The sequence below is a fragment of the Amblyomma americanum genome, chromosome 11 (genome assembly GCF_052857255.1).
Source record: "Amblyomma americanum isolate KBUSLIRL-KWMA chromosome 11, ASM5285725v1, whole genome shotgun sequence".
Taxonomy (NCBI): domain Eukaryota; kingdom Metazoa; phylum Arthropoda; class Arachnida; order Ixodida; family Ixodidae; genus Amblyomma; species Amblyomma americanum.
The window spans coordinates 116,824,868-116,850,675 of NC_135507.1; the positions used below are offsets into that span (position 1 = coordinate 116,824,868).

General features: G+C 45.6%; 1 protein-coding gene across 1 annotated transcript in view; it reads left to right on the forward strand.

Moving 5' to 3' along the window:
* LOC144111039 (alpha-amylase-like) overlaps positions 1-25,808 on the forward strand; it is a 644,630-nt gene that overhangs the window by 183,150 nt on the left and 435,672 nt on the right. Inside the window, exon 7 of the mRNA XM_077644138.1 lies at positions 12,625-12,722. Within this exon, the coding sequence (XP_077500264.1) occupies positions 12,625-12,722 (98 nt within the window). The remainder of the gene's footprint in view (positions 1-12,624; positions 12,723-25,808) is intronic.

Here is a 25,808-nt window from a genome sequence, read left to right on the forward strand (position 1 = left end):
CCAATCTCTTAAAAGACTCTGTAGAATGCGACCTTGTATATGATGTTCCAGACCTTGAATGCCTTTGCATAAAAATTTCCTGCTGGGGTCATTCTTTCATCCTGTATGCTTGCTACAGGCCACCAGATGCCACACCCGACTATCTTATTAAGCTACAACATCACCTGTCTCATTTCCAAAAAAAGAAAATACTGTTAATAGGTGACTTCAATCTGCCAGATGTGTGCTGGGACCGCTTACAAGGCGGTGCTAAATCTGGGAGCAGTGCAGACGTTCTGTTTGATGTCATGCTTATTCATGATTTAGCTCAAATTGTAAATCAACCTACTCGTGTACAAGGTACATCTTCCTCTATACTAGACCTAGTTTTTGCTAACCGTCAATATTCTATGCATACTGTATCGGTCGAAACAGGCATTTCAGACCATCACCTCGTAAGCGTATCGATAGATTTAGTTAAGTCCCCATACCACAACAAAAAAGCCAGTCACGTACGATGTTTCAAGGATTATTCTAGGGCTGATGATGCCGCAGTGATTGAACATATGGAAACTTGTTTATCGAGCTTCGATGATAATGATGATGTCTGCAAGCTGTGGGAGCGATTCGTCGAAATGTGTCAATATTGTCTAAATGCCTTCGTTCCAAATAAACGCATAAAAGTTCACAAACGCACACCTTGGATGACGCGGAAGATTATTCAACTGAAGCGAAAACTAAAAAGATCTAAGAAAAAAAAAACACCAGTTAAGTCAGATTGAAACGCTTAAAAATATTCTTGAACTTGCGGTTCGTGAGTCAAAAGACTTGTACTTTAACACAACGTTACCCAGTTTTGTTAAAAATGACCGAAGTAAATTTTGGAACTTCCTGAGTGACAGCAAGAAACATATCTCAAAAATAACAGCGGAGGGAGAGACATTGACTGATCCGATTGGCATTGCACGCCATTTTAATTCTTTTTTTCACAGCGTATTCTCTGAAGCAGGTGTTCAAACTGTACAAAGCGCGTCATATTTTCCTGTATCGGAGGTTGACTTTGTTAGCCTCCCTGGTGTATTTGCTTTGCTTTTAGAACTGAAACCTAAAACTTCTTCTGGTCCCGATAATTTACCAAATGTATTTTTGCGACGCATTGCCGAAATAATTGCGAAGTTTCTTTTTGTGTTGTTTAAAAAATCTCTGCTGTCATCAAAACTTCCGGTTGAATGGAAGACTGCTCGAGTTATTCCCATCTTTAAAAAAGGAGACTGCACATTACTACAAAATTACCGTCCTATTTCTTTAACTACCGCATGCTGTAAAATGCTCGAACATATTATTGCTAAACATATTAACAAATTTCTTGAAGAACACTCCATATTAAGCGACTTTCAGCATGGGTCTAGAAAGGGCTATTCTACAATAACACAATTAGTTACAATAGTACACACTTTTGCTAACACACTGGATATGAATGGTCAAATAGACACCATATTTATGGATTTTAGCAAACATTTGATAAAGTTCACCACGGAAAACTCATTCAAAAACTAAAAAACATTAATCTTCCAGACATTTTAATATCCTGGATTCAAGATTACCTCACGAATAGAGTGCAATTTGTTTCAGTCGATGGGTGCAGCTCCAGTTGTCTCCCAGTCACCTCTGGGGTGCCCCAAGGAAGCGTCTTGGGGCCTTTGCTTTTTCAGATTTACATCAATGATATTGTTAATGTGGTTACTCCAGGAACTCATATTCGCTTGTTTGCTGATGATTGTGTCGTTTTCCGTCAAATTACGTGTACTAACGATCAAAACGAACTTGACCAGTGTCTTCGAAATGTTCTTGATTGGTGCAGTGAGTTTTCCATGGTTCTTAACACTGAAAAAACAGTTTCGATGCAAATAACACATAAAAAGAACCCAATTAACCACGTGTATACACTCGGATCATCAACACTAAAGCAGGTAAATAGCTACAAATATCTAGGTGTAACAATCACAAGCAGTCTTTCCTGGAACTCACATATAGATAACATATGCTCCTCTGCATTTAAAAAGCTTCGTTTTCTGAGGCATAAACTAAGAAATTCACCTTCTCACGTAAAACTGATAACGTATAACGCTTACATCAGGCCAAAGCTTGAGTATGCTTCGGTTGTTTGGGACCCATTCACTAAGCTTAACATATATAAATTAGAAAGGGTTCAAAGAAAAGCTGCTAGGTTTATCAATTCCAAATTTAAAATCACCGACTCCCCCACTGACCTCATGGCGGCTAACAATATTGAAACACTTGAAACGCGAAGAGGAAAATATCGCCTTGAGTTTCTTTATTCTTTACTTAACCATAAGTTTGCTTTGGATCATTCACAGTACATATCCCCCTTAACCACACGTTATACCCGACATCATCACATTCACTCATTGACACCGTATTTTGCGAAAACTGACTGTTTTAAATATTCGTTTTTTCCGCGGGCAATATCAGATTGGAACCATGTTATGACATCGTAATAGTTTGCAAAATTTGTCTCCTCATTTTTATGTATATTTCTTTTCATTGTGTTCTGTATCTTTTGAGTTTTAAGAATATATGCCTGTCCTGCTTGGACCCTGAAAAGGGTCTGCAGTATGTACTAAATAAATAAATAAAAATATAGCAATTATTTATGGCTTTCGCATAGGCGCTAATGGTGAGTGGATAATAATGAAATTTTTCTTACAAAACAACAGAAATGCATCATGAATGCGCGCCTGCATTCCGAGAGATTTATCACACAATACTGCTAGTTGAAAAAAAAAATTTTTTCTCTAAGAACAGTTGAAAAAGTTCTGCACACATTGCATAAAATAAATATGCAATATTGTTTTATTATTAGTGTTTTGCCTTTAGCCATGATTATAACGTTTAGAACGCAATATTAAAACGTTTAGTTTGAATGCTTAAGAAGTATTGACGACAAGATAATATAGGTTAATTTCCAAAATCATAATAACATTTAGAAGACAGATTTAGCACACTGTTAACTCTGAACCTGAAACAGGTTTATGATACAGCACATAAGGGTATTTGGTATTTTTAAATTTAAATACCGTTGCAGTGCACCATGTAACGTTGCCACAATTTATATAACAATTTTGTAATATTTTAATGTGCAATGCTACCTGTGGAATTGTGGCTAACAAAAATCTAATCGATAAATTTCAGCTATCAGAGTTAGGAGCCTCATTATAGATATCTGCATTTGTAGCTCTCGATTTTTGATCGGAGTCACCGAAGGACTGGTCCCGCCCCCGCTCGTGCCCTGGCTAAAATGTACTAGTAGTTGTAGTAGACTTGGACGCGTACCGCGCGCCGCCGGAGAGCACCTCGTTTCAGCGATGAAGGCTCCGAGGCGCAGGAGAGGGCGCTGCAAGAAAAAAGATAGGTGCTTGAACCCGCTGCCACCCCGTTTCAAAGGGGACGCTCTTAACAGACCGGCACCCATCCGATAGCAGAAGGAAATGGCTTAGAACGGACGAGAACCAGTAAGATGAGAATAGTACTGAAAATTTAAAGGGACACTGAGGAGAAATTGAAGTTGGCTTGTATCGATAGAATACCAGCTCCTGATCACGAAAACGCCGCTCTTACTGAAAAGAAAGCTCTTGTAAGGTAGAAAATAGCAAGAACCAAAATACAGGTATCGCCACCACAGGCCAATCTCGCAAGTACAAGCGTGGTGACGCCATAGGACAAGAGACGCCACCTTGGAGGAATTTTCCATCCTACTTGGTTTCGCGAATCTCTGAGGCTGACAAAGGTAGGTTGCGCAGATCAATATTGAAGTCAGTTTTGTTTAAAAACCAATAGTGCACTTTTATCACACAAGGAAGGCAGGCAAAAGACAACCTGAATGTTGGAAGCAGAGAAAACGGATGCTTGGCGGCGCCACAGGCGGCCAGGAGAGTTTATTTATTTATGTGCATACTGCAGACCATGGTTAGGTCCAAGCAGCAAGGACAGGTGCACAAAAAGCAAAAGTATAGCAACAAAAATACAACAATACAGCAAAGATAATGTAGTAAAACAACAATACAGCAATGCAAGACAAAGCAGAAAAAAATACATAATACGCAATATCAAAGATGGCTGAGGAACGCGTCTGTTTTTCAGGGTTGATTTGGTTCGGTTAATGAGTTCCAGTCAGATATGGTGCGTGGGAAAAAGGAAAACTTGAACGAGTTAGTCCGGGCAAAATATGGTTTTAAAAGAGCTTTGTGATAGTGTCGTGTATTCCGTGTTGGCATTGGGGAAAGATAAGCAGAAGGGTCAAGTCTGAGTTTATTATTAAGAAGTAATGAAAGAAAATCTAAACGAAAATTTCGTCTTCTTACCTGTAGTTCTTCAATACCGTTAGCACGCATCAAGTCTGAGGGGGAGTCAGTGGGTAGATATTTTGAATATATGAATCTAATTGCTTTCCTTAGAACGTTCTCGAGCTTTCTTATGTTAGACTTAGTATACGGGTCCCAAATTATGCAAGCATATTCAAGCTTGGGTCTAATTAGAGTATTGTAACCTAAGAGCTTAACGTTAGCGGGGGCGTTTCGAAGTTTATGCCTTATATAACAGAGCTTACGGAATGCGAGTGAACAGATGTTATCTATGTGAGAGTTCCAGGAAAGGTTATTAGTAAGTGTTACACCCAAGTACTTTACGGACGCTACTTGTTGCAATGGTGATGATTCTAATTTATATGCATATTGTAGAGCGTTTATCTTGTTAGTTATGCGAAGAGAAACACTTTTATCTGCGTTCAGTGTCATGTCCCAGCGTTTGCACCACTGTACAATATTAGTAAGCGTATTTTGTAGGTCACTCTGATCGTTTTCATTGCTAACATCGCGAAATAAAACACAGTCATCAGCATATAATCGAATATGTACGCCAGTACAAACTTCACCGATGATGTCGTTAATGTATATTAGAAAGAGTAGTGGCCCCAGTACGCTTCCCTGTGGCACACCTGATGTGACTGGGAGACAGCCAGACTGGTGACGACCGATTGAAACATGTTGACTCCGGTTAGTTAAATAATCATTTATCCAGGAAATAAATATAGGCGGAAGTCCAATAGTTTTTAGTTTTAGAATAAGGCTGTGGTGTGGAACTTTGTCGAACGCTTTACTGAAATCTAGAAAGATCGCGTCAATCTGGCTGTTATTGTCAAGTGATGCCGCAAATGAATGGATAACTGAAAGTAGTTGAGTTACTGTGGAAAACCCTTTGCGAAAACCATGCTGGTAATCTGTCAGAATGTTGTTGCGACCTAAGAATTCAATAATGCTAGTTGCGACAATATGTTCCATTAATTTGCAGCAAGATGACGTTAAGAATATAGGTCGATAATTGGTCACCTGAAGGCGGTCGCCTTTTTTAAATACAGGTACGACGCGGGCTATCTTCCAGTCCTCAGGTACACACCCGGTTAACAATGACCACTGTCTATGAGCTTTGCGTGCACCCTGGTTTTGTTTTTGAAGCGCTTCGATTTACAAGCGCCGAACAGCAGAGGAACTCCAAGTGCCGCTTCAAGTGCTAGTTAACCTTTGAAGGAGCCTGTTAAGGCTTGTCAGATGATAGCCACGGTCAATGAAAAGCTATGATGGCACCATGGTCGGTGATCGTACAAGGCAGCACTTGTGTATTCGCACGCTTGCCCGGCGAAACATTCCCGGCTGTGCCAGTCAACTTAAAGCTACTTAACGCAAATCGTTTATTAGGGAAGGGAGACAAGGTACAAGGCAGTTGAGAAAAATTGCTGATGGCCTAGCTCTGTTAGGCCAGGATATACCTAGCGAAAGCGCGGAGATTTCTGCATCAGAAGAGTGCATTCACTAGATGCGCCTTTATTGACGGCTGTAACTTGAGCCGTCGTACCGGAGCGGTAGCGTTCCCGCCTCAAACGGCGAAGGCCCTGGTTCGATTCCGAACCTCGGCACCAGGCTTCTTTTATTTAGTGAGTGGGCGAGGGGCTTCCGTGGCTCCCATGGATGCCGCCGCTGAATACGTTGGTTAGCGGTTAAGCGCAGGCTCTGTTAAGGCACGTTTATGCTGCGGCGAGGCCCGCGCTGCACGGCGAAGTCACGTCGGTCAAAGCGAGACCCTCTATACTCCAACTGCGCTTGTCCGCCGACGCGTTCGGCGGCTTCGGCGCACTCTGACCGCGCAGGCTGGTAGATTGGAGCATGTATCTATTTCGCGCCGAGTGCTCCAGCCGCCGCCGGCCCGGCCAGACTGATTTGGCTCCGCGGCGAGCTGCGCGTTATATTCAATAGCTGCGGCGGTTTGGCGGAGCTGTTCTTTTCGAGCTCGGTTATTATGCGAAGCATACTAGCCGCACAACCGAGCTCTTCCTTGCTGCGCCGCGCGCGGCCGCGTAGCTACCACTTGACCTACATCGGCGCACCACGTGATATGACGTCACAACAGCTGTGAAAGCTGGGGCTCAACTCGTGCGCTCGCTTGCGGACGCGCAGCCTCCGCCGGCGGCCCAACTCCCGCTCCTACCGCTAGGAGAGACTGACGTCACGCAATTGTATAAAAGGCGACGCACTCGTTGAGTCAGTTGAGCAGCGAGATGTCGGCCAGGGAGAGGGCGGCTCGCCAGACCGCAAAGCGCAAGTTTTATTTATTTATTTATTTGAAATACTGCCAGTCTCTAGTTGAGACCTTAGCACTGGGTGGGCATAACACGTATCACAGCAGAGGATAACATTTCTAAAAGCGGCTGTGCGAAAGACAGCTATAAATTAGACAGTTCATATCACAGAAAAAAAAACTCAAAAGAAGTTGACATATTTGCTCAAGTAACTGAAGAAAAAAACATGCTCGTTCGAAAACATGAACATTAACATGGGCACAACAAATATGAACATCAACATGGGCACAACACGTCGTGTACTCCTTAAAATAGACAAAAATGCAGAAAAATCTTTCTAACCACTCCTCTAGTTTTAAAACACGGGTTCTAGTTCGGTACAAAAATTTACAAAGAGCCACGGAAACGGGAGAAGAACGAGAACTACGGCTTGCCAAGCGACGTATGCTTCGCATCCTAGGCTTAACCATAAGCTAAGCCAGGCCATTTTTTTAATCCATTCACAGTACATATCTGAATGTACATGCAAGTTGGCGAGAGAGCCAGATCCAGTGGACCCGTTGGATCTAGCGGAAGCCGTTGAAGCGTCGTGCGCCGGCTTTGGTTTCAAGCCGCCGACTTTAAACGCGACCGCCCTCGAGCACACATTTGTTTTTTGTGGCAAAAAAAATAAATAACTTGGCCCTTGCAACCATGGGAGACCTCGACGCCGCCTGCTGCGCCGTGCAACCGCGCCGTTCAAGGAATCACAATCCGTTGGCCCCAAAGCCCCGGCCAGCCTCCGATGGGCGCAACGAACCCCTCGCGACTCCCCGCACTGGGGTTATGATATTTAGTTTGCAACGGCTGCTCTCTGAGGAAGGGGGAAACCACCCGCCGGCGCCTAACCTAACTGTGCTCCCTCAAAAGCATCGCACGCACTGTGGGGCTGAGGTCGCTGAAATGCAGGCCAGAGTTTTTGCGGGAACTACGTCGTCGGGTTCGGGAACGGGATCCATCGTAACGCTGGCAAGACGCCGGTGCAAACGTAAACGAAGCGACGGTGGCGACCCCCGATAGATGCCTTCAACGTGCGGCGGCGGTAGCTTTCATTTCGGCAGCTGCTAGACCGCGCCGCTAGCCGCAGAAATCACGGAGTCTCCGTTTACGTCACGTTTCACGTCACTCCGTTCTGTGTCGTCATAAGAGTTCTCCGTGTCGTCATAAGAGTTGTCGAGTTTGAATCGGAGCGGCGGGAAAAAGTTTTTCAACTTCGAATCCAAATTTCTTTGAAATAAATGCATATTTCGCTCCCGGAGAAGCGTCAACAAAGCCATGAAATGCCGAACTATCAGATATTGCTAACAAAAAATTATGATAGGGTTCTCCTCAGTGTCCCTTTAGCAAAAAGGAAATAATTTACTAAATAACTCTATTACGTAAAGTGACGCTAGCCGCCACCTCTATTCGAAGAGGATGTCAAAGAAAATGCATCCATTCATCGTGTACTAAAGTGGAGTTGACAACTCTTCGAACCGCCTCCGTCGCCGCTACTTTTGTGTGCCTGTGGCATATATATACTGCAGTTCGTTTTCGTGTTCATTGATGGCGCTAATGCGTAGAGTTCACTGCTTCATCAGTTCTTTCAGTTCTTGATAGTTTTGTTCAGTGCAGTCGACCGGGCTTCTTTGTACCTGGCGGTCATAGCTATGCAGTAGTTTCCGAAGTGGTGAAACAAAGACGGGTGAAGGCAGCCCAGCCAGCGCAGTGACCATATTCAATGCGAGTGAGCTAGCGGCTATCAACAGGCCTTTTTGAATCATGTTTGGGCGGTTAGTTTTTCGGGCGCTTAAAAAGTAGCCCACAAAGGACGTTAGCCGTGCTCCTGTCTGCGCCTCAGTTAAGCGTATCGATCATTTGATGATTCAAGTAGGGCACGCTGAGCTTTTAGCCTGGATTTCAGGATGATAAAGCTACTCAAGGAGCGTGTGGAAAATGTGCAAACTGGATTGAAATGTACATCGAGGTAAATCTGTAGTTCGTGTGATCAAGCAATTCTTCACACCTCCTTATCTCCCGGTGAATGATTTGTATGGCCTTGAGGCACTGGTCTTCATTCGAGGATTCAGCGCAGCTGGCCAGCATGATAATTCAAGTTCCATTGCTCTGTCGTAGGCACGACACCCTATCTTGGGAACTTCGACGCTTTCCAAAATCAACGTCAAAACGTGCATGGCAGTGGCTATAATTTATTTTGGTTGCTGCAATAATTTTATAAAAACCTATGCTTTACAAGTTCAGGAGATGGAAAAAGAATGCCTTCGTATTCAATTAAACTAAGAGCCATGGCAATGGTGAAGGTTACGTTATGGGACAGGCGGGGTTACCCTTACATTGAATATTCGGCGACTGCTCCGCCGGTGTCGCATATCCTAAACAGAATATAATTCCTACCACCCTCCCTGAAGGCCAGTGTCGAATAATATTTTCCAGACAGCCTTGCTACCGCTCGCCACTCAGTTCGTTGTGCCTTCACGAAACACCACGTGAACGACGCTGCCAGCTGACACATTTCGCATCCTCAGGTTGTTCTGGAATGCCACCTGCTCATGTTAAATGCAAGAACACATTGCGAGAGGTTGTTGTACGACACCCGCGACAGTACAGCCCTTTCGATGGCAGTCATCTTTGTTTTCGTCGCAGGCAGTGGACTCCCTTCGTCGGAGTTCGAATCAAGAAGGATGACGGCTTGTGCTCAATAACTTCGTTTCTGTCTGCTGTTTTTGAGAAGGAGAGTTGGGAGGGACCCGAGTTCACAGGCTCCTCGGCTGTCAGTTTGACCTTCATTTCGACTGCATTAATGCAGCCTATCTGTGAAGCGTTGCTTGCGAAGCAATCTAAATACTTGTCACTGAACGACTCGACGTTTCCTCGTTACATTGAATGACGGGTAGTCCTGTCTTTTCCTTTGGGAACAGTTGAGCCTCTGTACCGCTGTTACTCGGACGGGCACACCATCCGAGGGATAAACTTGTGCTTGTATAAGTCTTTTTCCTCCTTTGATATTCAGGCGATGACCGTAGAAATCTGACATGCGTAGAAATATGCACGATGGCGAATATTAAAATCATTTAAGAGTTCACGCCCCCCCCCCCCCCCCCCCCGATATCTACCGTTGTTCAGACGCTCTGTTCCGGGCTGTTCTATGAGATCTGGATCATTGCCAAGTAATCTTGCCTCACACAGAAGAGTTCTTATCTTTTAATAGGCAACGGTTTCCTCTTCGCCTCAAAACAGGATCCCGCCAACTGTGGCTGCTGTTCAAGTTCAACCCACACGGCCGATTTTTGTAGCTTATGTGCTTCTGCTCCTCAGATATTCTATTTCTTTGAAGTGCTAACCGTTAAGGCGAAGGTTTGCGGCTGTCACTTGTTGGTCGTATAGTGCACGCAGAGCAAAGAAACGGAGGCAACGAAGTCGCAGGAAAGGGCAAGAGCTGGTACAGGTGGGGTAGTCAGCGGCCGCTGTGGACGACGACGCGTACCTCAATAAATTCAGGAAGTCAAAATGGGTAAAGTAAGATCGTCGAGCACGACGGACGCCAGAGCCCTTCCTTTGATTTCCCGTCCATGCCGGATATTACTTTTGACCGTAATTGTATTGTAAACATTATAGATTCCTTGAAACTAACTTCGTCAGCAGGTATCGACGGCAATAGCGCAAAAATACTCAAAAACATAAACCATACGACCAGCGTCATAGTGTACCATATTTTTCGTCAGTCTCTTTCATCAGGTTGTCATACCACATCACTGGAAAGCGGGAAAAGTCACTCCAGTTCCTAAAAATAGCCCATCGCCTTCTCGTCATAATTACCGACCCATATCCATCACTAGAATTCCTTCAAAGTTAATGAAGCATGTAATATACTAGCATAGTATGAAATTCCTAGTCGCAGTTAATTTTTTTCAGCCTGTTCAACATGGTTTTCTAAAAGGTTTATCGTGCGACACTGAATTAGCATGGTTGGTTAACGACTTAAGCTCCGACCTCTACCTTAACATTCCAGTTGACTCCCTGTTCCTTCATTTTGAAAAGGCCTTCGACAAAGTTCCTCATAAGCGGCTTTTTATAAAACTTCACGCCTAAATCTTAATTGCTTTGTTTTGTAATGGATTCGGTAATTCCTTACTAACCGACAGCAGTTTGTTTTAGCTAATAAGCGTACATCTTATGCTTCTGTTCTGTCTGGGGTGCCCGAAGGCACCGTCCTGGGGCAAGTTCTCTTCATTATTTATATTAATGACTTACCAGCTAACTTCTGTTCTAACGTGCGCATGTTTGCAGACGGCTGCGTTATTTACCGCCCAATAACCAACAGTAGTGAAATCTAACTCCTACAATCTGACATTGAATGCGTAAGAACCTGGTGTAACAAATGGCTAATGTCTTTAAACGCGACGAAAACATCTCTCCTATCCTTTCATCGATGTCACTCCCAACCAACTGCAAACTACTTAATTTCCAATTCCGAAATCACTGCTGTAACTGAGTATAAATACTTAGGTGTTCGTTTAACCCGCGATCTCAATTGGTCACATCACGTAACGCCGATTATTAACGATGCTAATCGTGTTCTCGGTTATTTTCGCCGAACCCTTCGCCTAGCTCCTCCATCAGTAAAGTTGTTAGCTTATTTAACATTCATTCGTCCCAAACTGGAATACGCGTGCGCGGTTTGAGACCACTATCAAAGTTAGCTTTCCAACATACTGGAAGCAACACAAAACCGCGCAGCAATATTCATCCACTCGGCCTATTCCTATCATGCAAGTGCCACTGAACTAAAACGTAATAAATAATAATAATAATTGGTTTTTGGGGAAAGGAAATGGCGCAATATCTGTCTCATATATCGTTGGACACCTGAACCGCGCTGTAAGGGAAGGGATAAAGGAGGGAGTGAAAGAAGAGAGGAACAAATAGGTCCGTAGTGGAGGGCTCCGGAATAATTTCGACCACCTGGGGATCTTTAACGTGCACTGACATCGCACAGCACACGGGCGCCTTAGCGTTTTTCCTCCATAAAAACGCAGCCGCCGCGGTCGGGTTCGAACCCGGGAACTCCGGATCAGTAGTCGAGCGCCCTAAAACGTAATGCTCATCTTACTAACTTAGCAGACCGCTGTACTATTGCAAGACTATGCCTTTTTCATAAATTTTACTATCACCCGATGATCAAGTCTATTATCAGCCCTGCCCACCGCATCTCCAGCCGCACGCACCACCAGAAGGCCGTTTACCCTCCCCCTGCCCGGACTAGTGCTCACCTGTCATCATTTTTTGTCCGCACTGCAAAGGCCTGGAATGACTTCCGTCGTGCTTCACTCCGACCCATCATCGTTCAAACAATCCATCGAATCAACCTGAATTCCACTCCCTCATGTAATACAATGAAAATAAAATACATGAAACAGCTGGGCTGGCCAAATGAATTATTGAGGAAATTAAACGTAAAAAACTTTTTAAAGACTAACTTGTGTTGAACACACTAAACGTTAAAAAGGCACGGAAGGGCCAAGGCACTCCTCCCACTGTGCTTAAAATAGAACTGTTTCGCCGTCGACTGTTCCCTTTTGTAGGAAATAATTTCACAAGACTTGTTTTTTGAAACGATCTGTAAGATACACAGTTTCCTGAAAGCAATGACGCTCAGCGAGTGGTTGTCCGTGATACTGGCTGTTGTAGCTTGCGTAGAGTTTTAGAGCGTAAGTCGTCTGACCTGCCGGAGTATTGCAACATGCAATTGAACCAAACCACAGGAATAAGAACTATGAGGGAGACTAAACTGTGTTCACTGTAGATCAGAGCAATTTGCTGTGGTCCGCGCCCGTCTTATTTTCTCTCTCCATGTTTTTGGTTATTTGACTAGTGACTAGTTCGCCGTTTTTACAAGTGGAATGACCCAAGCCCGGCCGGCTCACTCACTTCGCGTGCCCTTGTGTTTATCCCCCAAGGGAGATGGCCAGAAACGCCTGCTGGTTCTGCGTATCGTCGGCGTGCGTCCTTTTCACCGTCACCGCTCTCCTGCTGGGGCTGGTCATCCTCAGCGCCGGTGAGAAACGGGGAAGGCTGACCGTAAACTCGCCTCGAAACGTTCTACGTAAGACTGCACTCGTACGAAATGACGGTGATGCGGAAAAATTATTGAAAATTCATACGTATCCCATAACCTTTCTACATACTTTCCATACAATCTCCGTAGGTCTCTGTATGTGTTTGCCAAATAGCTCATATCTACCCCTTATCTTCAACGCGGTTCGCGTAGGAGGCACGTTAAATATAAATGGAATTGTGGAAACCGTTATATGAAAGGTTTCACCGGATGTAGTAAAACATTTCATATGGCGATTGCTCTATTAAATATTGCTATTTTTCATATGGCGGTTGCCATAATTTTGTGTGGATCATGTGAAAACCATATGGAGCACACAGAACTGTAGGCCTGCACCGAGCTTAAAAATATACGAAGGGCGCTTGCGGACAGCGGAGGCAGCTGGGGGTATCATCTGCGTCGTCGGATGCTACGCTGCGCGGTTCGATTCCCTTGATCTTCTATGGTTTTTGAGAATCGATTTCTTTATGTATAGCTTTCTAGGCCGTCTAACATGATCTACAGTTTAGTGAGCAATTGCAGCGCACGCAACAACATAGTCGACTCTACGAGAGGCTTGCGTGATTCGGAAAAAGATAGCTGATTTATTGGGGCACGCCCGGATCTTCAACACACATTTACTGTAACGTTTTAAAAATATATGCTTCCCGATGTCGCTGGTGTCCTTTCTGACAGCTTTCTTCAAAGCACTCGGCGACTGTTAACGCATGGCGGCCTTCATGAGTACTGTTTGAAGCGATCAAAATATTTTGTAAAGTAATGCTTGCACATCTTTATATGCTCTGCGCTTCTGCTTAGTACCACTATTCGGTACTGGCTCCCGTACGCACATCGCGCTGCTTTAAAAACGCATCACCTTTGAAATTACTTTTCATAAGTTCAAAGCTCTTCGAGGGTGTACTTGGCTTTACTTCACGAAGGCACGACATCATACGTGGAATGAAAAAAATTAAGAACTGTTTTTAAAACTTTGGTTAACAAGTGTTCGTAGGGGGTGTAGCCCCAACTGTTTCAATTAACTGTACCAAACTAACGACAGCAGCATTACCGCATCTTAATTGCGTCACAGATTGGGGTTGGACTGTAGGACCATACGGTGAACGCACACAGAAAATTGGAAATTCGAGCGGACTCTGCATTACGTCATGACATCATACGAAAATCATGTGGAAACTGTACGCAAACGACAGCGACAGTACCGTTTCATAGAGACGTCTCACTCCGTAGTTCCACATGAGCCGATCATATGAAACGTTTCAGCACGCACACAACGCTGCAAGAATATGCGTGCCCTAGCTTATCATGAGGTCATTGACAACTGTTCTGGGTAGTAATCTAGAGCGGAGTACCTAATCCAGGTTGCAGTGATCTCGAAGAGGCGGAGCATCTGCCTCGCGTGCAAGAGGACCACGGTTCAGTTCCAGGTTCCGCGCAGTTCTCAACCGGGTCAAAAAAAAATCTGAGTGTCAATGGAAATGAGTAACCAGGCATAGGAGCAGTGTTATTCATGCGACTGCAGCCGACAGCACACCGTCTCAACCGAACACGATTTGTTCACCCTGGTGTTGTACATGGCCACCTCCTCTATGAATACACCAATTGACCCTCCGCCCTCAGCCCCCGGCAACTGCTTAGCAATCGGCCAAGGCGGCGGTCAGGCCTGCTACGCAGCGGAGGGTGCTAAGAGCCTCTGGATCCAACGAGGCTACACTTCCATACTCTACCTTGCACCGTTTAACACTAGTACCCTATCCAGTGAGGCTAGTCTAGCGGTGCTCTTCGAGGAACTAGCGGGCATTAAATGAGATGTCATAGGCTTAATGGGGTTAGATGAACAGATGAGGCGTACACAGTGTTAAAGGGCGGAAACGTGCACTGTTATCACGGACTAGCGGATAGACGACAGCTAGGTGTGTAATTCCTAGTAAATAAGGATATCGCTCTCAACATAGAGGAATTCTACAGAATCAGCTAGAGGGTGGCAGATATTGTATTTTGTTTAAGGAGATGTACATATTGTAGGTGGTAGCGACCTACGCCCCTACGCCCCGCCAAGGTGTGATTTGATTGATTTATTTTCAGAGACGAGCAGATTCAAGGTTCTGGTGGAAAACAAGGGGAAAAAAGCTGCAAAGAAGGTAGCTTTATTTTCCCCAATTTTGATTTTCAATGGCACCACCAGGGCAGGAGGGAAACTTGTTAAACAAAAACGAAAAAGAAGAGCGAAAGACCAGAGGCGGTATGTGTTCCAAGACAAGACAGGCGTTGAAGTAGACGGCAGAATGTCAGCTGGGCGCATGACACTGTGGAATTTTTCGTGGATGAGGTAGCCGCAGTCGGCACTGCACAGGCTTAATTGGAGAGATATAGGAGAGAACTTAGCCCTCCGCTACATATAGTTCGCCTGATGATGATGACAGTCTGTGGCGGTGTGCCAAGTGAAGAGTACTATCTGCATCGTAATCATCATCAGCCTTCCTACGCAATGCTGTAATGGCGGCTAGTTGGTTTCCTACGCCCACTGCAGGCCACAGGCCTCTCCCAAGTCTCTATAATTTACCCAGTCCTCTGTCAGCTGAGCCCCCATTATTGCCTCAGACTTCCCAACCACGTTCAACCGCCTAACTTTCCGCCGGCCCCTGCTACGCTAACCTTCTTGAATATTTGAGGAGCGCCCATGGCAATTTATCTCAGATCATAAATGGCAATTTGTCAATATCCTATAAGAGATGAGCGTAGGACGCTTGTATCTTCCCGGTACTCACCTATGGGGCAGAAACGGGAAGGCTAACTTAATGGGCTCCGCTTAAGTTGAGGACAACGCAGCGAGCTATGGAAAGAAGTTAACATCCAAGTAATTCTTATATTGCAGAATTCAACCTTAGTGGCTAGGGTCTCTAATTTCATCTCTGAGCGCTTGTCGTATGATAACTACAGTTCAGCCCCAGTCTTTCGTCGCCCCCGTAACATCTGGTGTGTCACAAGGCTCGGTCTTAGGACCTTTATTATATTTATTGCATATAAATGACCGGCCTTGTAACATCCCCTCTAACATTCGCATGTACACTGATGACTGCGTTCTATATGATATCATCCAGTCTTGGGATTATTATTCTCGCATTAAAGGGGCTCTAAACACCTTCCGAGGGGAGCACATCAACTCGCTCAATCATTGCATGGTGTGGTCATTAAGAGATGAGCCTAATAATACACTTCACGCAGCAGAGGATCCACAATCACGCGCGAAAGTTGACGAGCCCTTCACGGCGACTTTTTTCTGCTCGCACTATCTTCCGTCGCTCGCGCCTGCGTATACAGGCTGAGAGGTGGCTATTGGTTAGATTCTTTCAGACGTCAGGCAGCTACCATGGCCAATAAGCCGCGTAGCTACGGCGGGTCAGGAAGCTCCGCTCCCAGAGGTGGGGCTGGCGGAGGAGCGCTGGCCTTCCAGCGTGCAAAAAGTGATGAGAGGATAGGGAAAAACGTTGACACTTAAACTCAAATTCTGACTACGGATAACTCAGCTTCTAGAAAGCGCATTAAAAAAATTCTAGCTGAATAATATTCGCGAAGCCCGTGCTTTCACATCCCAGGCATACCGCAACTTTATAAGAGTTCCTTTCAGAGCCCCTTTAATGAATCTTTTTCTATCTTCTGTAGGTGGTGTGAAAGTTGGCAGATGCATATTAACTTTCGTAAAACTGTTGTCATGATATGCAGTAATAGTTCCTTTTTATCAATTTTTGATTAATCTTTTCATAATATACCCCTTCAAATGGTGTCCGAGTACTAGTATCTAGGAACCATTTTTACCTCAAACTTATCATGGTCCAAACATATTCACTTCTTTGTAATAGAGCCTTAAAAAATTAGGATATCTTAGACGAACATTAGCTCAGGCTCCGAAGAAAACCTGGTCACTTATTTATGAATCCTTAAAACACTAATTTTTGACTATGCTTGTTTTGCGTAGAATCCTTACAAGGTAACAGATATTAAAAAAATTGAGGCCATCCAAAAGAAATCCCTTCGCTTCATATGTAATAAGTATCGTTGTAATTTTTCACCCTCTTCAGACCACAAATCATTGCAAATAACAACCCTCGCCAGTCACCGGCAAATAGAATCGTTAAAATTTCTACACTGTGTCGTTCATTCTCACTACCGACTCTCAAGCGACAGGTACATCTCGAGTGCCAGAAGCATCGTAAACAAGAAGTTATCATAATCTTAATTTTTCACCTTACTTTGCTATTGCGATACTCCGTTTCATAGTAACTTGAAAAAAAACAGTCACAAAAGACAAGGGACAAGAGAAGGAGTGCTCACGCCACAACGACTGGACTGGACTGTCATTGTGATATTGGTGTTGCGCATGCTGTGCTGGCCTTGCTGGGACTATGTTTTGTCTAATAAATCTCAATTTACAGTCCAGTCGTTGTGGCGTGAGCACTCCTTCTCTTGTCCCTTGTCTTTTGTGACTGTTTTTTTTTTCAAGTTACTCTGAACCAACTGGCCCGCATTTCAACCCTTCCGTTTCATACATAGCAGTCAACGCTGCCGGAGGTACGCAAGTAGTCCGCGGCAAAAAACAAACAAAATGTATCCGTCCGCCTCGTGTGGTGGCAGACTGGTACGAAGTGCGTGCCTGTATATTATTAGGGACAAGTTCGACTCCCGGCCTGGCTGGTTTTTTTTACATTTTAATTTTTTTTATTTTTCTTAAAAGAATGACTAGTTAGAAAGTCGAAATGCGAGCTATATATGACTGGCCGTTTTTCATCCAACTGCAATGTCTACTTTTTAAAAAAACACAGCGCTCTTTACTTGTTTCGAAGAGAAAAGGCAGTGTAGTGTATTGGCGACACACGTGATTGCGATGTGCTGTTCTCGGGCGTTCAGTAACTTTTTTTTTTGCATGCGGCACACAATGAATCATTTATTGTGTGGTGGTAGAATTCAGTGCGACGTCGATTATTCGGAGCAGCCTCGGCTGGCGCCAACCTGGCATTGTTCGATGTCCTCAGCGGCTTTAAAGTGAGGAGTGTCTGATTCTGGAGGTCTCCTCCTTGAGCTGTTGTCGCAGAGAAAATCCTTTGAAGTGCTTCCGTTCGTAGTAGTGTTTTGTATTAGATGTCGGATTCCGTGTGTTATGGGTGTGAGCTAGTGCGGCCAGGTGAGGATTGTTGAAAGTTGTGCATTTAGGCCCTGAACAGATATTCCACTGCGTAGGCCATCCAACGCAGCAAGTGGTGCGGATAATTTGAAGGAAAACAGCCCAAAAAACACAGGACTAAGAAAGACAGACAGACTCGAGCGCTCGAGTCTGTCCGTCTTTTTTAGTCCTGTGTTTTTTGCGCTGTTTTCCTACAGAATGTCTCAACAACGTGCCCAACAATACACCTTGATGGTGTCGGATATTAGCGCACATGCCGCTGTAGCTGACATTGTTACCGTGAGAAGCCGACGACCAGGTTCCATGGTTCGTGAAGAGGGTGCATGAAGAGGTTGACGACGCTCTCTGTTCGTTCTCCTCACGGTCGCTCGTCGTCGTCCTCTCGCGGTAACAATATAAACAAGTAAAAGTTCGGGCTTCGTACGCACCAATGAGGTGCAAGCGCAGCGTGAGTGAATGTTGCGGCTGGCATTCAATTGTTGACATCCGCTTTCATGTTTTTAATATTTGTAAATATTGTCAATGTTATAAATTATCTTTGTAACTAAAGTTGTCCATTGTGCTTGATCGAAATCTACTATCGTTGTTTTTCACTGCTGCCACAACTTTCAAGGCTTTAAAAACTGGTGATGTAGATAATGGAATGGTATATTTAACATCTGCTACGCATATAATGTGAATGGCATAAAACGATTGTACGGTCGGTGATTTTTACAATAAAGAGAACAGTGGACCAAAATTCTCCTGCTCAAAACTGCTTACACGCTTATTTGCTTTACATGCTTGAAAAACTGATAATTTAAATACTAATGAGTACTCGCACAAAAAAAAAGGCTAGACTTCAGGTTAACCACTCAAGCATAAGGGCACAAATAAAAAGTGTTCGTCTTTATTAAAGGGCACTTTCTTAGCCTCTTGTGCGGCATTTGTTGTGACTGTTTTGCAGTAGGCAAACATTTTAGAGCTGGAACATGGGATGAATATAACGGTGTACCAGCTAACTTTAGCCAAGTTTAAGAATATGCCGCGGCACCCTAAGACCACGCGACCAAATGCATGTTGCTGGCTATTGTATGGAGCAACTCACACTATGTTTTGTATTGTGCTTAATTGCATAATTAGTCCAGATTAAATAAACAACATCGCAAGCAATCAAGATAGGCGAAAAAGTCCAAAGAGAAAGCTGTAGAATGGTCCGCGAAATGTCCAATTGAACAGTTTCTAACTTACCATCTATTACGTATCGGCTTTTTTTTTTCGCTCATTGCAGACGGCCGCTAAATAAAAAAGGATACCACGTGACATACCCGCTTGCGCACCGCGACTGCAGTGCTCTCAAACGCTCCATGTAGGAACGAGCAGAATATTTAGCTCGGTGTGCTGCTGCATAAAAAGGTTAAAGGGCAGCGACTCAGCAGGTGGCTGTGCGATATAGGCCAGCAGTATGCTTCCCTAGCGGCGCTTGATAGCGACAAGCAGACACAGTACTTACCGCTTGCGTTCGCGTAAATCGCACAGCCAGCGCCTGCGTCGCAGCCCTGTCACCTTTCTAAGCAGCAGCACACCAGGCTAAACGATCTGTTCGTTCCTAGGCGGAACGTTTAAGAGCACTGCAATCGCGGCGCGTAATGGACACGTCACGTGGTATTTTTTGTATTTCGAGGACATTTGCAGAGAGCGAAAAAAGCCGATACGTAATAGAGGGAAAGTTAGGAACTCTTCAATTAGAAGTTTCGTGGACGGTTCTACAACTTTCTCATAGATCTTTTTCGCCTATCACCATCGCTTGCGAATTTGGTTAATTAATGTCTTCTGATTATGCAATTAAGCCCAATAGATAAATAGTGCTAGTTGCTCCATAGACTAGCCAGCAACATGCATTTGGTCGCGTCGTCTTAGAGTGCCGCGGCATATCTTTAAACCCTGGATAAATTTAGCTGGACACCTTGTATAACTGCAGCAGGGAACAAGGATTAAAACTGCAAACCAAACTTTGGCATAAACCAGGCGCACCCAGTCAAACACAAACACAGCAATGTCGTCAACAACATCAAATAAATATTATATATAGGAGTGCAATTATACAGCCAATTATACAGTATTAAGGCTAACTGGACGGGCAGTACTAAATAGAACTCTTAAGGAATGTCGGTGATGCCTGTACCCGAGGATGAAGTCAGATGTGTCCTGTGGGTTACACAGAGAGGGAAGGGTATAGTGCACTTAGTAAACTTACATTATTTAACAAACAATAAATAAATCAGAATGGATGTTCAGAAATTGCCAGCTGAGACAGCAATGAAACAAGGCACAAACCACGATAGCACAAGGTTGAAAAAAATATGTTCATAATTATCATGACTTTGAACACACGACTACGACCGATGTTGATTGCTGATGCAACATACAATGTATACGGCACTTTTCTATGACAAGGAGCCACTGCGGTGGCTCCGCGGTTATGGTGCATGGCTACTGACTAGAAAAATTGAGGTTCAATTCCGGCCACGGAAGACGCATATTGATAGAAGAACAATGTTATAGGCCCGTGTGTAACTGTGTAAGAACTCCAGGTTGTCGAAATTATACGGAGCCTTCCACCATAGTGTCTCCATAGCCTCAGTTGCTTTAGGACGTTATACCCAATAATCCATCCAAACTATCAGAATGGCACGATTCAAATCAAATACCAGTTGCAACGCATCAAAGCTGGAGCAAGTGAGTAACAAAAATATCAACCCTATTAATCGCACCATTTCGTAACGTGAATTACAGTTCTTACAGTTCTGTTTAGAGAAACAGAACATATTGTAATACTTATATATGAGCATCACATATTGCAGAGTATTAATATACGTGCAACGAACAAGAAGGTGGTGGTAAAATGCTGCACGGAGCACTAATGACCTCAGCCAATGTGAATTTGAATAATAATAAAAACACTTACTTGCATCAAGAGCACTGGGCAATATACTCGAGGCGAGCAGAAAAACCTTCCACAAAGAGAGCTTGATGAGGCTGCAAGCCCCCACAGCGGCAATTCAGCATCATTGCAATTCATATTGACACAGTGCATTCCGCATGTTCGCTTAGCGCTGACCTGAAGCACGCGCCGCCTCAAAAAGAGGAAGCGACAGTTACAGTGATCTGGAACTGTGGTCAAGACATTTGCCGAAGCCCGCCGCTATTTCTTGTGATCTGTGATCTGCCGCATTCACGCGTGACATCTTGGTGGAGGTGCAGGGTAGCGCATCCCATGCCCAGGGTCCCTCCGGGAAGTCGGGACTCCAGGCCGCCTGAATCCCTTAAAGTCAAAGTTACGCCCACCCACCAGGGTAGCCGGCGGCTGCAACGACTGCAACCAGAGTTCGAGCCTCTGGAGTCTCGTCCGACCGTGATGACACTGACCTCCAATTCAGCGCGACCGTCAGTGTCCACGCAAACCGCCGTCGGTATGCCGGATGCCATCCCTTCCCCGTCGGTCGTGCTGCAGCAACCACGCAAGCCACGCACCTTTTAAACGTTTTCCAGGCGACGACCCGGAGGACTGGCTCGAGAAGTTCGAGCGCGGAGCCCAATACAACAGGTGGGCTGATGAGTCGAAGCTGCTCACGTGTTTGTTTTTTTCGCTGGAGGGTGCAGCTCGTACTTGGTTTGAGAACCGAGAGGGTACAATAACAACGTGGGGTTCTCTCAAGACTCTGTTTTATGCAGGCTCTTACCACAGTCCTCCGGAAAGAACATTCCGAGGTGTTCCTCCAGGCGAGCGTCCAAATTCCAAACGAGACCGTCCTCGTTTGCTCCGAGGACATGGCGAAGCTCTTCCGTCGGGCTCATCCCAACATGTCCCAAGAGAAGAAGCTGCGTAACCAGATGGGGGGCATCAAGGAGCATATTTTCGTTTGATTAGTTCGAAGTCCGCCCAGAGCAGTCGCCGAATTTGTTTCCGAAGCCACTACGATGGAGAAAGTGGTCGACATACGATCCAGAAAGTACGAGTGTCTGCCGTCGCAGATGGCTACCAGCTGTGTCGATGCTCCTAGCCACGACATCCTTCGGGAGACCATCCGGACCGTCGTACGCAAAGAGCTTCAAAAGCTCTTTCCAGCACCGCAGTCGCCGCAGGTTTCTTCAATTTTGGACATTATTCGTGAAGACGTCAAACAGGCGCTCACGCCGCCAGACCCTCTTCAAACAAACACAACACCCCAGATGGTGACAAACGCCGCAGCCGTTCGCCGTTTACTGCCGCCTCCAAGTCGCCCAGATACACCTGTCAACATTCGCTGCCAGCCACTCCCTCCTCACCCTTCCTAAGTTCCCCCTCGGAAGAGCGACGTCTGGCGTACTGCTAATCATCGCCCTCTGTGCTGTCACTGGGGCGGACCCGGTCAAGTCCACCGCAACTTTCGTTACTGACGTATGGGTCTGCAGGGATACAGTGTCGATGCGCCCCGACCGCAGCGTGGTCAATAGTCTCGGGAAATAAGCATGTAGTCTTAACGCCTCAGGAACGAAGGAACAAGACCACTGCTGCGAACCGACCCCAGAACAGAACTGCTAGGCGTGACTCCACGAGCCACGACCAGGTGCCGTCTTTATTGTCTTCGCCGGGTGGCGAACGCTATTCAGGTTCCCGACGCCACCCAAGAGAGGGCGCTAAAGGGCCCCTTGCCTAGACTGGAAGTCGAAACTGACGGAGGGCCGGCGATGGCACTGGAGCACTAGGTCAGGCGGCGCTGCGAGACTTTGCAGTGCGGTCTTCACGTAAGCCGGCTAAAGGCGATCTAGGCTGACAGTCTCTTGATGGCCGTTCTGTAGTACAAGACTTTCATTTGAGCTAGTTGGTTGCAGCTTGACATGGCTTACGCAAAAAACGTACAGGCGCTAAAAGACGAAGACAAGCACGCTCAAGACAGGACAGGCGTCAACTTCCAACTAACTTTATTCATAGAAACAAACCGCTAAATAACCACACCAGCAGGAAAAGATAGAAGCAAAACAAAAACCACGCAGTGACAGAGCATAGGAACACGTGCCAAAAGGATCAGGCAATGATTAGAACTCTGATAATTACCCACTGAGAAACCTAATCTCTTCTTCTGAGAGCGAGACAGATGGCTTGCTTATGTTGATATGACCCCTCTGCTTGATGTAATAAGCTTTTATGATTTAATGCTGTAATTTGTCTTTAGACCTTGCGATGAATTTGGTGTTTTCAAAACCTGGACGACACTTGCAGCTTTTGCAGTGAGTGGCCATGTGGCTCCCATAACCATTTGTTATCGCAATCTTGTGCTGCCTAACTCTTTCATTGTAGCATTGACCTGCCTGGCCAATGTATTAGAGACCGCAGCTAAGAGGCACAGCATACACAACGTCAATAGTGCAAACAGTGGCGCGGATTTGGTGATTAGTTTTGCACTGCCTAACCATTCTTGCTTTGTTCAAAGTGCACACGCGGGCAGCTTGCAAGGAGCAGATAGAACCACATTGACCTTATACCTGCTGGCTACTTTCTTTAAATTGTGCGAAAGCCGATGAATATAGGGAATCACCACCGTCGGTTTCTTTTCTTTGTCCTTGTCTTTCTGAGCCGATGTCCCCTTGACGCCACCTTGCGCTTTTTTACAAGGTTCTCACTAATACTCGTGATGAGGTGTTTTGGGTACCCGGCTTGGTGAATGCGTTCAGTTTGCGCATCAAAGCTCAGTGCCATCTCATGCTGGCAAGATTTTTCCAAGGCTGCATTCAGGCATGTCGCAACGATTCCTCGCTTGATTAGCTTGGAATATGCACTACCGAAAGGGAGTAGCTCTTTGCACGATCTGGGGTTGTAGGACCAACAAATATGTATGTCCTGCCTAAACACGTCTCAGGTCAAGAAACTGCAGGCTATTATCGCGGAGAAGTTCTTGAGTGAAAAGAAGCCCCTTGGATTCACTACTGAAAATGGTGACAATGTTTTCATAAATGGCGTTTGGTTTGGAACCTACGTGATCGGTTAGCACAATTAGGTAGTCATTCACATATCTGAATACCCTAACAACGTTAGAGGTCAATAAAAGCCGGTCACTGACACGTTTGTCAACACGCGATAAATAAATGTCACTCAATATAGGCGCAAGGGACGACCCAATACAAACACCATCGCGCTGAACATAAAACTGATGGTTGAAAAAAACGGCAGTCGATGAAAGGTAAATTCTAAAGGTATTAAGAAATCATCACAACTAATTCCTGTTTTGTCCTGAAATGGTAGTTCGCCAACGCATGCAATCTTGTCTTTGATGAAAATTAACATTTCGGTATGCGGGATGGAATAATACAGGTCATTGACATCAATCGAAAAAGCCCACTGTGCTCCTGGCATTCCATTTTTAAGTTCTTGAACAACCTCATTAGAGCTGCGGACAAGAAAAGGGTCATCTAGAGGTAGGGACTTTGAATTGCACTGGAGAATGCGGCCAACGCACAGCTGCCAGGACCCTTTTTCCGAAACAATCGTGCGCAGGGGGCATCCAGGCTTGTGAGACTTGCCCGTAAAGAAAACATCCAGGAACTCTCTGTCTGCGCTCTTCACCTTTTTCTTGAGCGGTTCCAAATTCATGTCAGTTAGCAGCTTTACAGCGGTTTTCTTGACCGTGCCAGGATTGAACTTCACTGCGACAAAGTTCTTTTGCAGAGCTTCAGCTCCTATCTCTTTCAATAGCTTCTCGGGAAGGACAATGAAGCCACCTTCCTTGTCGCTTTGAAGTACCTCAAGGTTGTTTTCTCTCAAGTAGCCCTTGATCTTCTTAAAAGGATCATAAGAAGGGCGGCTACGGCTCACGTGCTGCATCAGGCAATCCAGGGCATCCGAAGCCGCTCGGTCCTCATCCTTGTCTCTGGCTCTTCTTGCCACCTTCCTAGTCAGGGCAAGAAGCTTCGTCTTGTCTTCGTCTTTTAGCGCCTGTACGTTTTTTGCGTAAACCATGTTCTGTAGAAAGGCGGCGGTTTTCGAGATGCGGCGGAGAACGCGGAAAGGTCCGTCGTAGGCAGGTGTTAGTGGAGCTCGGACAGCGTCGCGGCGCAGAAAAACGTGGGTCGAAGTGGCCAGGTCAGAGTGGAAGAAAATGTTATGGTGGCAAGATGGACGCGGTGGAGTAGGCCGGAGGACTTTAACGCAGTTCAGCAGGCGTTGAAGGAATTCTTGGGGCTGGGCTGGGAGTTGCTGGGATGTAAAGTCTCCTGGAGGACTAAGAGCATTAACATACGCCAGCTCTGCAGCTGAGCAGTGTAAGTCTTCCCGGATGACGGCCCTAAGACCAAGGAGAACAAGAGGCAAGAAGTCGACCCAGGTGGTGCAATAGAGGCGGGCAGCTAGGGAGGCCTTCAATTGGCGCTGAAGGCGTTTCACCATGCCGTTGGCACACGGATGATACGCAGTAGTACGGCAATGCCTGGCGCCGAGAATATCATTAAGGGAACCAAGCACGAAGGACTCAAACTGGCGTCCACGGTCGGTTGTCACGGTGCCAGGTCAACCAAATCGAGACACCCACGCAAAAATGAAGGCCCGGGAAACAGTCTCTGCGGTGATGTCAGGAATCGGGACTGCGCTCCGGCCAACTAGTGAAGCGGTCGACCATGGTCAGGATATAACGGTAGCCTCGAGACACGGGTAGAGGGCCCACGATGTCGAGATGTACATGGTCGAAACGACGGCGAGGTGGTCGGAAGGCTTGGGAAGGCGCCTTGGTATGACGACAGACCTTGGTTATCTGGCAGGGCAGACACAGGCGCGTCCAAGCGCGCACATCAGTTTTGATGCCGGGCCAAACATAGCGCTAGGTGAGAAGGCGCTGAGT